This window comes from Ailuropoda melanoleuca, chromosome 11 (assembly GCF_002007445.2).
Source record: "Ailuropoda melanoleuca isolate Jingjing chromosome 11, ASM200744v2, whole genome shotgun sequence".
NCBI lineage: Eukaryota > Metazoa > Chordata > Mammalia > Carnivora > Ursidae > Ailuropoda > Ailuropoda melanoleuca.
Window position 1 is genome coordinate 41,290,980 of NC_048228.1, and position 15,812 is coordinate 41,306,791.

General features: G+C 41.0%; 1 protein-coding gene and 1 non-coding gene across 2 annotated transcripts; both read left to right on the forward strand.

Annotated features, from left to right (window-relative positions):
- The first annotated feature begins 10,704 nt into the window (after positions 1–10,704).
- On the forward strand, positions 10,705–15,180 carry C11H4orf36 (chromosome 11 C4orf36 homolog). Its single transcript, XM_034671573.1, has 4 exons — positions 10,705–11,144; positions 11,550–11,686; positions 14,608–14,759; positions 14,994–15,180. The coding sequence occupies exons 2-4, from the start codon at positions 11,622–11,624 to the stop codon at positions 15,143–15,145; spliced, it is 369 nt and encodes a 122-aa protein (XP_034527464.1). The 5' UTR covers positions 10,705–11,144; positions 11,550–11,621; the 3' UTR covers positions 15,146–15,180.
- On the forward strand, positions 12,149–12,252 carry LOC117804547. Its single transcript, XR_004629023.1, has one exon. It is a non-coding gene; the product is annotated as a U6 spliceosomal RNA (small nuclear RNA).
- Positions 15,181–15,812: the final 632 nt, after the last annotated feature.

Genomic DNA, 15,812 nt, shown 5'->3' on the forward strand with positions numbered 1-15,812 from the left:
AGTCTGATTCTCTTCTCCCTCTGCTCCCCCTGCCCCCTGTCCATGTGTGTGCATGTGCTCTCTCTCAAATAAAGAAATAAATAAATCTTTTTTTTTTCCAAAAAGATTTTATTTATTTATTTCACAGAGAGAGAGACAGCAAGAAAGGGATCACAAGCAGGGGTAGTAAGAGAGGGAAAAGCAGGCTTCATGCTGAGCAGGGAGCCTGATGTGGGGCTTGATCCCAGGACCCTGGGATCATGACCTGAGCCGATGGCAGACGCTTACCAACTGAGACACCCAGGCGCCCATAAATAAATCTTAAAAAAAAGAAAAGAAAAAAAGAAGTGAGCCTGGAGAGTGGGTCCTGACTGCTGTTCTGCTCCTCTCTGCAGGTGAAAAAACTGAGGCTCAGAGGAAACTAAGTAACCTGCCCCTCCTCACATAGCTAGGAAGTGGTGGGACTAGAATTTCAACCCAGTCCAGAGACAACTTCAAAATCCACGCTTTTCCAACTGCCATTACTAAGTCCTCGGTCCTCGGTCTTCCATTCAGAACGAATTGGGAAAACTTCAGAAAATGCTGCTAGTTCTGGAAATACACACATATTCCATCTTTTTGCGAAATAAAAGTTCCTTATAAATGACTTCAAAAAAGTTACGCCGTATTTATGGGGAAAGTGACAACATTATACAAGATTGGAAACCTGTTGATAAACTTTTGACATTGGGTGATGCGTAGATGGAGATTTGGGGTATGAATCTCTTTGCCTTTGTATATATTTGAAATTTTCTTCATTGGAGAGTTAAAAACCAAATTCATTTCACATCTGTCCAAAATAAGGTGATTGTGTACAGTAGCAGATTATCTATCTATAGGCCCTAAATTCATCATTGATAGACTTCACATTTTGTGAGGATTCTGTGGTTTTTGAAGATTTGGAAGACTAAGTTTTTGGTTTTTAAACTCTCAAAATGATGAGAATTTATATTTGTTGTATAATATAGGCGAGGCAACTAATGGCCATGACAGTCCTATGGTGAAAGTTGAACTATCTCCATCTTGCAGATGGAACACTGAGGCACTGGGGAGCTCCCTGGCTGGAGGACCCTCAGCTGCGGGGAGGGGATTCTGAACTCAGGTAGAATGTCTCAGGTCCACACATATTCTGTTGCTTGCCTTGAGGGCACCATGTTTAAGCAAATACTCATCTTAAGTCTCAGGGAGGAATGATTTTACCACAAATACAGAAAACCATACTAATTACATCTTAAGTGGATTAAGCAAAAAAAAAAAAAAAAAAAGCGTCCATTCTCACTTAATAGGAGATTGGAACAAGGCATTCCAGGCTTGATGACACCCCTCAGACATGCCTCCACCACTCCAGGTGCTCTCCGTCCTTAAGCTCAGCCACCCCTGCTTGATGCCTTCCCATCGTTACACTGATCTCATTGGCACAAGACAGTGGCCTCACACAACTTTTTAACGCACTTGTGACACAGGAAGAAAGGTCAGGGGCAGTGCTCCTGAATTCTTAAGCGTGTTTCTCGCCTCAGCAGGAAGCAAAATAGTTCGCAGAGGTTCCCAGTAGACTTCCCCTTATGCCTCATTGGCCAGAGCTTTGTCCGTGGTCACTCCTAGTGATAAGCAAAACTGGGAAATCGAATATTTAGTAAAGAAGGAGAAAATTACTAGGGTTGACTTTGATAAGTGGGAAACATTAAATCACTGGCCAAGTTGGATTATTATTATTATTTAAAAATATATAGATCTTCACTTACAGTTCTTTTTAGGAACACAGGGGAGAGATTTATACCAAATACCACAGCAAAGTTTCTTAAATATACCTTTTAACATTTCTCTGTCCCAAAGTCCCACTTCTTATATCAGTTGCCGTAACCTCATCCTGTCTCCTCAAAAGCGTGAACACCTTTAGAATTCTCCTCACTACACCCTCTTTCTACTTCTTTCTCCTCTTAACTCCTCATTTCCAGATTTTCCTTCTATTTCTCTTTATCTCTTTCTTATGTAAGAGTAATTAGCCTATTGTGTTAATTACCTATTGGAGTCACAAATTATTCCCAGTTTAGTGTTTTAAAATAAACACGTTATCTCACAGATTCTGTGGGCCGGAATTTGAGGGCAGCTTAGTTGGATGTTTCTGGCCCAGTGTCTCTCATGAGGTTGCAGTTAAGGTGTGCACAAGGGCTACAGTCATCTAAAAGCTTGATTCGGGTTGGAGGATCACTTTCTAAAATGGCTCACTCATACGGCTGTTGACTTGAGTCCTGACTTCCTCCCTCCATGGCCTTTCTGTAGGTCAGCTCAGCATGGTGGCTGGCTTCTCCCAAAGTGATTAATCTGAGAGAGGGAGAACATGAGGTAGCCATAGTGCCTTTTATGACAGTCTCTGAGTCATACACTGTCACTTTTACTTTATTCTATTTGTTAGAAGAGGGTCACACTCAAGGGGAGGAGACTTAAGCATTCTCACCACACGCACATACACACACAAAGAGCTAACCATGTTAACTATGTGGGGCAGTGGATGTGTTGATTATCTTGATCTTGGTAATTATTTATTTTATTTTATTTTAAAAACATTTTTTCAAAGATTTTATTTGAGATAGAAAGTGCGAGCGAGAGAGCAGGAGAGCAGGGGAGCAGAGGGACAGGGAGAAGTAGGTTCCCCGATGAGCAGGGAGCCCGATGTGGGGCTCAATCCCAGGACCCTGAGATCATGACCTGAACCGAAGGCAGAGGCTTAACCTCTGCAACCCAGGTGGTAATCATTTTACAGTGGTAATCATTTTACAGTGTGTATGCATATCAAATCATTACACTGTATGCTTTAAATATATATAGTAATATTAGCAATTATCCCTTAATACAAGTATAAAAAAAGAACTTATATTGGGAAATCAAGCAGATGGAAAAGAATTAAGGAGTAAAATTGACAGACAGCTTTATCATCAGAAAGTCAGTGCTTGAGCAAGTCCAAGAAATTCTACACTTTGAAATAATTCCTTTCTCTTAAATCCTGAATTTAAGTAGATTGCTTTTTAATGTCTACGGGGACTTACATACATTCCAATTTTAGATTTTGGCTTAAGAAGGGCATCTTAATTCTTTCAAGACAACTTTCACAACTGACAGAAAGAGTGGTGATAATTTCTTTTTCCATATTTCTCCAAGCTGAGAACGTATATTTTTGATAATTGACTTATATCTTCATGGGTAAAGAGAGCTTTACTTCTTTTTACTTTTTGTATTGAACAATAATTGATATACAATATTGTATTAGTTTCAGGTGTACCACATAGTGACTTGATATTTATATACACCAAGAAATGGTCATCACAATATGTCTAGTTACTGTCACCATATAGTTATTACCATATCATTGACTATATTCCCTACGCTGTACTTCTCATTCCTGTGACTTATTTATTTTATAACTAGAAGATCATTAATCTCCTTCACTTATTTCGTTCATACTCCCTATTCTTTTCCTCTCTGGCAACCAACAGTTCATTCTCTATATCTGAGTCTGTTTCTGTTTTGTTTTGCTTTTTCATTTGCTTTACTTTTAGATTGCACATATAAGTGAAATCATATGGTATTTGTTTTTGTATGAGTTATTTCACTTAGCAGAGTACCCTTTAGGTCTAACCACGTGGTTGCAATTGGCAAGACTTCATTCTTTTTTATGGCTGGGTGATATCCCATTGTATATATACATACCACATCTTCTTTATCCATTCATCTATTGATGGACACTTAGGTTGTTTCCATATCTTGGATATTGTAAATAATGCTGCAATAAACACAGGGGTACATATATCTTTTTTTAGTGTTTTCATTTTCTTTGGCTAAATATCCAGAAGTGGAATTGCTGGATCATAAGGTAGCTCTATTTTTATTTTTTGAGGAACCTCCACACTGTTTTCCATAGTGGCTGCACCAGTTTACATTCCCCCCAAAGAGTTTCCTTTTCCCCACTTTCTTGCCAGCACTTGTTATTTCTTATCTTTTTGTTTCCTTGTCTTTTTGATACTAGCCATTCTGACTGTCATGAGGTGATATCTCATTGAGGTTTTGATTTGCACTTCCCTGATGGTTAGTGATATTGAGTATCTTTGTGTCTGTTGGCCACCTGGATGTCTTCTTCTTCTTTTTTTTTAAAGATTTTATTTTTATTTATTTGACAGAGAGACAGCCAGCAAGAGAGGGAACACAAGCAGGGGGAGTGGGAGAGGAAGAAGCAGGCTCCCAGTGGAGAAGCCTAATGTGGGGCTCGATCCCAGAACGCCGGGATCACGCCCTGAGCTGAAGGCAGATGCTTAACGACTAAGCCACCCAGGTGCCCCCAACTGGATGTCTTCTATGAAAAAATATCCATTCAGGGTCTCTGTCCATTTTTTAAAAATATATTTATTTATTTATTTTAGAGAAGTTGGAGGCAGAGGCAGAGAGAGAGGAAGAGAGAGTCCCAAGCACACTCCACCTTGAATGCAGAACCTGAAATAGGGCTTGACGTCACAACCCTGAGATCACAACCAGAGCCGAAACCAAGAGTCAGACGCTTAACCAACTGAACCACCCAGGTGCCCCCTGTCTGTTTTTTAATTTAGACTGTTTTTCTGATATTGAGTTGTATGAGTTCTTTATATATTTTGAATCTTAACCCCATATGGGATATATGTAATTTATAAATATCTTCTACCATTCAGTAGATTGCCGTTGTTTTGTTGATGGTTTCCTTTGATGTACAAGCTTTTTAGTTTGATGTAGTCACAATAGTTTATTTTTGCTTTTGCTGCTTTGCCTCAGGAGATAGATCCAAAAAAATATTGCTAAAAGTGATGTCATAGAGCTTACCTCCTATTTTCTTCCAGGAATTTTATGGTTTTGGGTCTTATATTTAAGTCTTTAATACGTACTGAATTTATTTTTGTATATGGTGTAAAAAAGTGGTCCAGTGTCATTCTTTTGCATGTAGCTGTAAAAAACTCTCTCTAAAAGAGAGCTTTTCTTACATATGGGGGGAGGGGAAAAGAGGGACAAATTTTAGACTATGGGGGCCAATCACAAAGCTTTGCATACAGAAAGTGCTCGACAGATGTGTGTTAAATTGGCTTGAATCTAATTGAATTAAAGCTTACGATGAACTATGAACTATTGAGATGAATAAAATTAAAAGGACTATGTGGGGGGCGCCTGGGTGGCACAGCGGTTAAGCGTCTGCCTTCGGCTCAGGGCGTGATCCCGGCGTTATGGGATTCGAGCCCCACATCAGGCTCCTCTGCTATGAGCCTGCTTCTTCCTCTCCCACTCCCCCTGCTTGTGTTCCCTCTCTCGCTGGCTGTCTCTATCTCTGTTGAATAAATAAATAAAATCTTTAAAAAAAAAAAATAAAAGGACTATGTGGATATTGTAAGCCTGGGATATATATCTTCAAAAAAAGAAGGTTAGGACAAATACACTTTATATCCTATATGAACTTTAATGAATTCTTTCTTTCTTTATTTTTAAGTAATGTCTATGCCTGACATGGGGTTTGAATTTATGACCCCAAGATCGAGAGTCACATGCTCTAACTACTGAACTTTAATGAATTCTTTACATAAATATGTCAAAATACAAAACATGCAAAATTATTAGGATAACTTATTAAAAACTTAGTACTGTAATTATGTGAAAGATTTAGACAGATTCATGGAATCAATCATAAAAATATTTTGGGGTGCTATTGGTCTGGTTTCATAAATGACACAAAGGCTTAGAAACTTTTCATACTGGGGCGCCGGGGTGGTGCAGTGGTTAAGCATCTGCCTTCGGCTCAGGGAGTGATCCCGGCGTTCTGGGATCGAGCCCCACATCAGGCTCCTCCGCTATGAGCTTGCTTCTTCCTCTCCCACTCCCCCTGCTTGTGTTCCCTCTCTTGCTGGCTGTCTCTATCTCTGTCAAATAAATAAATAAAATCTTTAAAAAAAAAACTTTTCATATTTATAAAGGGTCTCTAGCTTAGTTTTTTTTTTTTATTTAAAGATTTTATTTATTTATTTGACAGAGACAGCCAGCGAGAGAGAGAACACAAGCGGGGGGAGTGGGAGAGGAAGAAGCAGGCTCCTAGCAGAGGAGCCTGATGCGGGGCTCGATCCCAGAATGCCGGGATCACGCCCTGAGCCGAAGGCAGATGCTTAACGACTGCGCCACCCAGGCACCCCTCTAGGCTAGGTTTTTTGATTCCTAGTTAGACCTCTTCTGTCAGAGCATACCACCTCTTCATCTGGTCTGTATCTCCTCAGGAAAAAGCTCAATTGATATGATTTATTATTTATTTAAAAAGTCAATAAAATGTGACTAATTTTAACAAATATTTAATGAATAACTGGAGACCTCATCTTAATCTTCTAATTGTTCTTACTTTCCTAGTTATTATAAACTAGTATGGAATTGAAATGTCAATTGGACCAAAGTAGATAAATCCTTTGTTTTAATTAGTACTTTACAGGGTGACATTGTAACTAACACTCCAAAGCCCTCATATATTACGATGTGTAAAGAAATACCTTTCTTCCTATTCTTACAACTAATGCTGTATGCTTGCACAGTGGAGGAATCCCAGTGTAGTTGTCAGGGGCTAGCTATCCTGATGTGACCTGCTCCACGGCAGATGCGGGTTCACCATCCTGCCAGAGGGGATGCTTACTGCTCTGAGTTTTGTTCTGGGGAGAATCCTAGGCTATAAATCACACACTACAGTCTTGGATTAGGGTAATAGATTCTGACCTGCTTTGCCTCCCAAAGAACAGGAGTTTATCAACTGGGCACCTGAGAAATTGTAATTTCCACCTCTAAGGAGAGCAGAGGAGCCTGGACACTATTTTGTGGCTATTATTTTCCATGTTAGTCAGGCACTAATGTGTTTAAGGTATAGAAACCTACTCTGCTGGGGCGCCTGGGTGGCTTAGTCACTAAGCCTCTGCCTTTGGCTCAGGTCATGATCCCAGGATCCTGGGATGGAGCCCTATGTTGGGTTCCCTGCTCAACAAGGAGCTTGCTTCTCCCTTTCCCTCTGCTACTCCCCCTGCTTGTGCGCTCTCTCCCAAATAAATAAATAAATAAGATCTTAAAAAAAAAAAAAGAAAGAAAGAAACCTACTTTGTCAATTTCAAATAAAATGGACGGGTAGTCAATGTTATTGTAAGGATATAATGGGCATCTCATGGGCAGAGGGATATATAATTTAGTCAGGGGATCCAGAGAACTCAAAGGACGTATGTCAGGAGTGAAACTGACCTGGGCTAAATTAGGTTCTGCAATTTACTAGTTATGTAATTGTAAGCAAGTCATTTAGTAGCCCTATAAATCCTTTTCTTCCTTAATTGTCTTAGGAAAACTATTATCCTCTTCCCCACTAAGCTGTGAGGTTCAGATGACAGGGAGAAGAATGATTGCTGGCCCAACAATATTCTGTTAATATCTGTATGATGAGAAATTAACAGAGTATTTGAAAAGGGCAGTTGCAAAAATATACAAGTGTAAACCTTAAAACCTAGCCCTAATTACAACCCTGGGAGAATGTATAGTATGGTACAAAGAAGAATATCAGAATTGCATGGTCTTGGGTCAAGTCCTGTGACTTTGGAAAAGTTATTCATGCTTGAGGTGCCTCAGTTTTTACTTCTCTAATATCCTGAAATATCACACCACTTAATTTATAATGGCATCTATGGTTGTGATAATTAAGTGAGGCAATGTATAGGAAGTACCTTGAACAGTGCCCAAAGTGTAGTAAACATCACACTGTTACTGCTTTTTTGTGGTGTTACATGTTATCCTCCTTGCATACCTGTTTGTACCTTAGTTCTAACAGCAGGTGGCAGCAATGTTCTCTTAACCAATTTGAACGAACCCTGCCAACTTTTTGGAATAATCCGTGAAGGCTTACCCAATAGGAAGATAAGTGTAGGGCACCAGAAAAGCGGGCGGGGGGGGGCGGGGGTCATAGAGAAAAGAAAAAAGAAAGGAAGGGAGGAGGAGGAAAGGAGAGAGAGGGGGTGGGTGGGAGACGGGTGGGTGGGAGACAGAGAAATGTTTAGAAATGATGCGATAATTCAAAAAAAAAAAAACTACTAAAATAGTCTTTACGGGGGTGGAGCGAGAACCAGATCTTTATTGTATATCGTTCCACCTTCTATAAGATTTAACGTTATTTTTGTTTTTAAAGACATATGGGAGAGTGGTACTTACCATATATTTTCTGTGTTGACAGTTTTTAAAGCTCTTAACTGGTCATAGATGAGATTTCAGCTGCCCAGAAAGAGTCTGTAAAGCATAATGTGTTTTACTGTTCATTTTATCAAATTATTAATCTTAATTATAAAAATATGGCTATTTTCCTCTGTGTAAAATATTCCTTCCACAAGAGGTATATTGGTTATCTGTTGCTCTGTAACAAATACTCTGAAGTTTGGTGGCTTAAAATGATAAACATTTATTTTCATATTTTCTAAGGGCCAGGAATCCTGGAGTGGCTTAGCTAGATGGTTCTCACTCAGGGTCTCCCATGAAGTTTCAGTGAAGACATCAGCTGGGCCTGCAGTTATCTGAAGGCTTGATGGAGCCTTGGAGGGTCTGCTTCCAAGCTGGCTCACTCATATGAGTGCTGGCAAGAGGCTACAGCACCGCACCAGTTGTTGGCTAGAGGCCTCTATTCCTTTGCATGTGAATTTCTCCATAAGATGGCTTGAGTGTGCCCTAACATGGCATCTGATCTCTTCTAGGGTTAGTGATCCAAGAGAGACCACAAGAAGGAAGCCATAATACCTTTTATGACCTGGTGTCAGAAGTCATACTCCGTAACTTCTACCATATTTGTTCAAAATGAGTCACATAGGAAATAACTAAAGACAATTCTCAGGAATCATACACATATACAGGAAATGAGGTTCAAACTTGGAGAAATCACAGGCTGTCTAATCTCTCTCAGTGGGGCCCTGGACATATCCTCTCCCTAGATCTTGATTTCTTCCTCTATAAAAAGAGAACAGCCACAGCTCCATGAGCCACAACCCTAAAGTGGCCTATCTCTGCCCCATCTGGGTGTGATTTCAGTTAACAAGCTGGTCTTCGTTTTTTCATCTCTAAAATGAAATGATCTTAGACACTGGCTTTCACACTTTTTAGACCCATTGTGAGGACCGTGTTTTGGGGCACCTGGGTGGCGCAGTCGTTAAGCGTCTGCCTTCGGCTCAGGGCGTGGTCCCGGCGTTATGGGATGGAGCCCCACATCAGGCTCCTCCGCTATGAGCCTGCTTCTTCCTCTCCCACTCCCCCTGCTTGTGTTCCTTCTCTCGCTGGCTGTCTCTATCTCTGTCAAATAAACAAATAAAATCTTAAAAAAAAAGAACTGTGTTTTATATTGAATCTGAATACACACACAAGCATAAAAAAGTCCATATAAATAACAAAAATGTAAGTTCCACAAAACAATAGACTTATTTGCACGATGTACTCTCACTCCCCACCTGTTTGAAAAAAATTCAGTTCAAAATCTACTACATTGATGTTACAGCCCATTAATGGATTCAACACTGTGTTAAAAACTAACACCCACTCTCCTTGAGGCTCCTTTTCCAATGGTACTAGAACAGAAATGTTAAAGAGTGAAGGAGTCCTCACCTCTAGTTTTGGGGAAGCAAAAACCACCTCCAAAGGTGGTTCAAGCCTACCAGCCTATCCTAATTAGATAGGAGCTAGTATCAGAGGTATCTTGTCAGGGTGGAAAGGGTACCCTGTTTAGCTTCAAAAGTTGGTCCTGCAACAACTCGGGCAGTCCTTTAACTTGAGTTCATTCCTCCTCTCCATAATTGGAGTAATAAGTATCCCTTGCCTATCTCATAAAGTTGTTACTAGGTGCAAAATTAGACAATTACCATGTTGCCAGAGAATTTATGCATGATCTTTAATCCTCACAAGGACCCTGCAAGATACAGAGTGTGATACTTTGTTTTACAGATGGAGAAACTGAGGATTAGAGAATTTACATAGGCAAGAACTTAAAGTCAGCAAGTAGCAGAACTAGAATTCCAAACCCGTTCTGACTGCAAGACCCACGCAAAATAGGTAGGCTATTTTCATTTGACGTTTAAGTGGTGACCATCTGATGTATTAAAATACAGATTCATCCTGAATCACCACAGTGTCATGACTTCAGAAACTGGTTCGTCAGGCCTCCTTTCCTGTCTTGCCCTGACCACGACGACGAACACGTAACTATCACATGTAGGCCTGGGGCTTTTTGGCGTTTCTAGCTGCCTTGACCCACCAGGGAGGGCGAACATTGACAATAGCGCCTCCGCTCCTCAGGCGTCACCAGGGAGCCTCGATCACAGTGAACACGTCAGAACCGAGCACATTTAAGTGGTGCCCCCAAATGGTCCCCACAACAGGTCGCTTCAATTCAACTCCCTGACATTCAAAAGTGTCATTTTCAGAGAAAGGCCTAGCTTACAGCTCTTTCGCTCGTAAGTTTTGTTCCGTCAAGTGTGTGAGAGCCTCGACTGCTTAACCCGCAGGCCTCCGCGGGACCCCGTCCCGGGCCTGGCTCCCCGGGGCCCTGGAGGAAGGGACTGGCACCACAAAGCCCTTTATTGAGGCCTCCGCGTGACGCGAAGCACCGCGGTCCTGGGCGCGGCCCGCAGCTCGGGCGCGAGCAGGAAGGAGGCGTGTGCCCGCGGCGCGGGCCGGCCCTGTGCGCGGCCTTGGGTGCCTAATCGAGCGCGCGCTCCGCCCTCGGCCCACGGGGGACCGCGAACCTCCGAGACCAGCGAGCTCCAGTAATCAGGCGCCGGCGCCCGCCCCCCTCTCCCCCCACCCCGGGGACGCGCCCTCGAGGCCCAGGCTGACGGGGCGTGCCGGCCGCGCGTTGGGTGGGGGTGGGAGGAGGGGTGGGGCGCCGGCGTGGGAAGGGGCGGTGGAAGGGCCCGCCCCTCCGCCCCGGCGCTGCAGGCGGCCGAGGCTCCACCCACTTCCTCCGGCAGGCTCCTGCTCCGAACAGCGCACCCGGGCTGCGGGGGGCTGGCCCCTCTGAAGAGTGCGCGGGAGGGGCGGTGGGCGTGTCGGTGGGAGGGGCGCCTACAGTGGGCCGCTTCCGGGTAAGCTGAGATTTTGGAAAAAGGGAAATCCTGGGAAGATTTGCGTTCTTTAAGGGCTCGGGCGCGGAACGGGAAGTTCCCGTACCCGCAGAACCATTTGTCACTTAACATTGCCAAAGTCAGACACGTTTGGGTGAGGTGTTTGAGCCAGTTTGGCAGGCTTGGGCAGTGACGGAATGCCGATGTTGTTAACTTGACATTTTCTCCGTACAGGGCAAGAAATGATAAAATGAGTTCATGGAAAATGAAAGGGAACACGGTTGTATATTAGGCGTTCAGCTTCAAGGAATATTTATTAGGGACGTTCTGACGTTCAGAAATGCTCTTTCTAAGTCTTTTTATTATCTGGGTATTAAAAGGTATTAAAGTGAAAGCCATTAATTCTGTGAGTTGCAAACATTTCAGGTAAAGTGAACAGAGTATGGCAGTCATTCCATCAGGCACCTATGATAAGAAATTGGACTGTGGTAATTCACCATGGCTTATGGTTTGACAAGAAAGAACACAGTGAAAACCATATTGCGGGGCAGTTGTTATAAAGTGTAAGTATTTTCATCGTGGTGAGCATTGACTGGGAGTGGGTAAAATAAAAGTATCGGAAACCCTTATATTCCCCATGAGATACTGGACTATGTGAAGTGTTTTCGGTTATCTCAATAGTGATTTTTTTTTTAAGGAAAGTGCTTTTAATAAGAATTTACAAACTATCTTACTTGGTCTTTACAACAAAACAACACAAACTGAGGTTTGGAGAAATGCGTTGATCAAAATCACAGTCATGGAGTAAACAAGTGACAGGGATGGAAGTCTGTCTTCTTACTCCAAAACAACATCTTTTAGGTTAAAATACCTCTGTAGATAGTGTAAATCTACCTAAAAATGTCTTGGTGTCAGATATATCTTAACCAAGCATTTAATTGGCTGGTATAAAGAGTCAGTTTTGCCTCCTGTACACTTTGGCAGGTGATGTATGTATGCTACGGACAACGTGGGCTTTGCAATCAGTAAGATTGGGCCCCACATATACTGAAACTGGAATGAAACAGAGAAGATTAGATGGCCCCTGTGCAAGGATGACATGCAAATTTGTGAAGCATTCCATATTTTTATACTGCAAAGCCAATCTGTTTCACCTACCAAACTGATTAAATAAATCCACATGTTTATTGGAAAAAAAAAAAAAAAAAAAGACCTGAGCTCAAAGCCCGGCCCTGCCCTGGCTCCCTATGCTGCCTTGAGTAAATGATTTAACTTCTCTGTATCTTGGCTTCCACATCTGTAAAATGAACCTATCAATGTATGATGTAGAATACAAATACTGTAAGATACTTGCACATTGCTTGACATACAGTAAACCCATAGCTGTCCCATGGTAGTTTCTCCCTGTAGTGTCCTAGTGCTGCCTTGGTTTTTTTGTTTGTTTTTAATTTTTGGACTTGTTTTTTTAACCTCTCTGCCACAGTCTATGACATATTTGCCATTATGAGTCAGTTGAATTTTTCTTTATAAACAATATTCTAAGAAGTAAATGGAGGCACTGTTTGGGATTCTAAAACTACAACTATAGGAAAACCAGAGCAAACTCACCATCGCATTTTATTTAGTTTTGCCATTTCGGTAGGTGTGTAGACCTTAAACTATTATTGGCAAGTACTGTGGTAGTCAACATGATTATAAATGTGATTTTTTTTGGTAATGGAGATAATCCTATGTTTGGAGAATAATTGAAAGCACGGATTCTGCAGTTTTGGTCATGTGGGATTTTATATCATGAATAGTCTCTGCAAAACCAGCGCCTTATCCATCATTCTTACAAGAAAATGTTGGATATCATATTTAAAAGAACAGTAAATAAAGAGGAAAAGAATGGTAGTGACACTCCTTGGAATTCATTTGCTAAGGCATCTCCTCACCTTGATTTTTTAGCTAGGTGTTTTTAGAGGATTATGAAAAATACATACAAGATATTCAAACAGAATAGAAGCATTTGAAAGGAAAATAAAAATGGTATCTCTCATATCTCAATTCCCACTCCGCCCAATCCCACTCAGGTAAAATGTTTTATATTTTCCTAGAATTTTTGTCTGCTATACAAGATACACATAAACACACATACACACATATGTTTTTACATGTGTGATTGTGTTGAACTTTGCTCCCTCCCCCACCGTATCTTATATAGCCTAATGGTTAAGACCTCCGATTCTAGAGCCTGACTTTCTGGATTCAAATCCTATTACCATGACCAATAGCCTTGTGATCTTGAGCAAGTTGCTCTACTCTTGTTTCCTAATGCGTCAAATGAGCATAACAGTAGCACCCGCCTACCTCATAGGCAATTAAAGGTGTTCACATGTGTAAACTGATGAAAACAGGGCCCAGCATATAGTAAGTGCTAGATAAGAATTAGCCGTTTTATTGCTCGTCTTTCTAAATCAACATCTAAGGATAAACCTCATTCTTTCATTATGTGTATGTGCCACAGTGTGCTTAACCAAGCTCTTCCTGATAGATGTTAAGGCTATTTTGTGAGTTTTTTTTTTTTTTTTTGACAAACAATGCTTCAGTGAACATCCTTATAAATACATCTTTGTGCCTTTGTTCAAATGCATTTGCAATAATTGTAAACTTCAAGTCGCTCCTTAAATTTAGATGATGAAATAGAGGAAAACAAGTAGACCCATGTACAGAACACTGTCATTTCCCCAGTTTGTTCCAGAGCACATCTTTTACCGTTCCTAATGCATATGAACTCATACGGACTCTGTGGATGAAAAACATGTGGTTGACATTTTAAATTTCCAATTAGAATATATAAAACAATTAATTTGAAGTTCGTGGTAATTATTTTTAATATTATAGTTTGCGATTTCCTCCCCTTCTTTAGTTTTCTGAGGATTCTCTTGGTACTAGTCCTTCTAAATAACTACCCCTAGGCTAAGTACCAGCTCTGGTTCTTAATTAACTTCTGAGTCTCTGTTTCCTTGTCTACCGCATGGTGGTTATAAAGATTAAAATAAGATCATACCCTCAAAGCTTTAGTGTATGCCAGGCAGCCTGCTCAATGCACGATTATTCCTCTTTCTCCTTCCCTAATATGGCCATATTTGTGATCAGCCAGAAAAGACTTGGAGCATACAGTTCTTTACCGTATCCTCTTCAAAGACATGGAAAGATTGGATTGACTGCAGGGAGGCTGTTTTAGATCAGAAGTTCCTGTCATTTTAATTTATTGTAATTTTTCTATACACATATATGTGTGCGTGTGTATATATATAATATATAATATATTATACCTTATACATTTAATGTAAGTCTCCTTCTCCTCTGGAAAATCCTGAATTCCCCCCATAAGCAAAAGTGTCTAGTGGAAAATGGAACTGGAATTAAGATATCTTCTATATATCCCACGATAGATGCTCAGTAAATATTTATTGAATGAATTAATGAATTTTTGCTCCAGACAGGAACCTTGGGAACTTGCTTTGCTTACAAAGACCTGGTACACGAACCTAGCCAGCATCAAGTTGCGTTTCTTGGGAGAAGTTACATTTGGTAGTTCTTTATACCTCAAAAAAACTAAAACCAAGAGTGCTCTGCTGCCTTCTGCAGAATGTGAGTTCTGTAAGAGCTACTTTAGTAAATAGCAAATTTTATCTATGTTATTTTGCTTATTATCAGAGAAATGTTTAAATCTGCTCATTCACACCCATACCTCTCCTCTATGGAACACTTCTTGTTTAGTATCTAAGAATGTGAATTTTGCCATGTGATTCAATGTTCATTTTTAACAATATTATACCTGGTGAAAAAAGTCAGTGGGATTGCTCCATGTATTTTATTTTCCAGCCATCAAACTTGAAAGGGAGTATGAAATGAAGCGCTTAAATAACTTGAAGTGTCAGGAGAACGCAGCTGAGGAAATTCAGCTTTCCCTAAGAAAGAGGCAAGTTGGTTTGAGAAGACCTCTTCCACCTAAGTGGTCATCATCTCATAATTGAATCTGTGCTGAGTGCTTTCCACATCCAAGGCAATGAAGGTCTCCAGCCTTTCACTGTGTGCAGCTGCGTGCCGACATACGATGCCTACTGGTGGATGACCCAGCTCCTGCGAGTTGACGGACAGCTCTGACAGATCTTCTGGGTCCCTGCCACATACTTCTTCCTTTGCACCCCAAGTGACAACACTGTAAGTAGATGAAAAAGTAGCTGAAATTGAGTCATTTGTGGGATTATTTATTGTGATTTTCACAAAATTGCACTAAGGGAAGAGGAAACTCCTTGTCAGTGGTATTATTCTGAATTTGCATCTTGGAGACACCAAAAAGGAGAGAGAATAATTCTATTTTTTTTTAAATATTTTATTTTTAAGCAATCTTTACATCCAATGTGGGGCTTGAACCCACAATCCTGGGATCAAGAGTCACGTGCTCCACCGACTGAGCCAGCCAGACACCCCAAGAAAAATTCTTTTATTTTTATTTTTTATTTTTTTATTTTTTTTTTAAAGATTTTATTTATTTATTTGACAGAGATAGAGACAGCCAACGAGAGAGGGAACACCAAGCAGGGAGAGTGGGAGAGGAAGAAGCAGGCTCATAGCAGAGGAGCCTGATGTGGGGCTTGATCCCATAACGCCGGGATCACGCCCTGAGCTGAAGGCAGACGC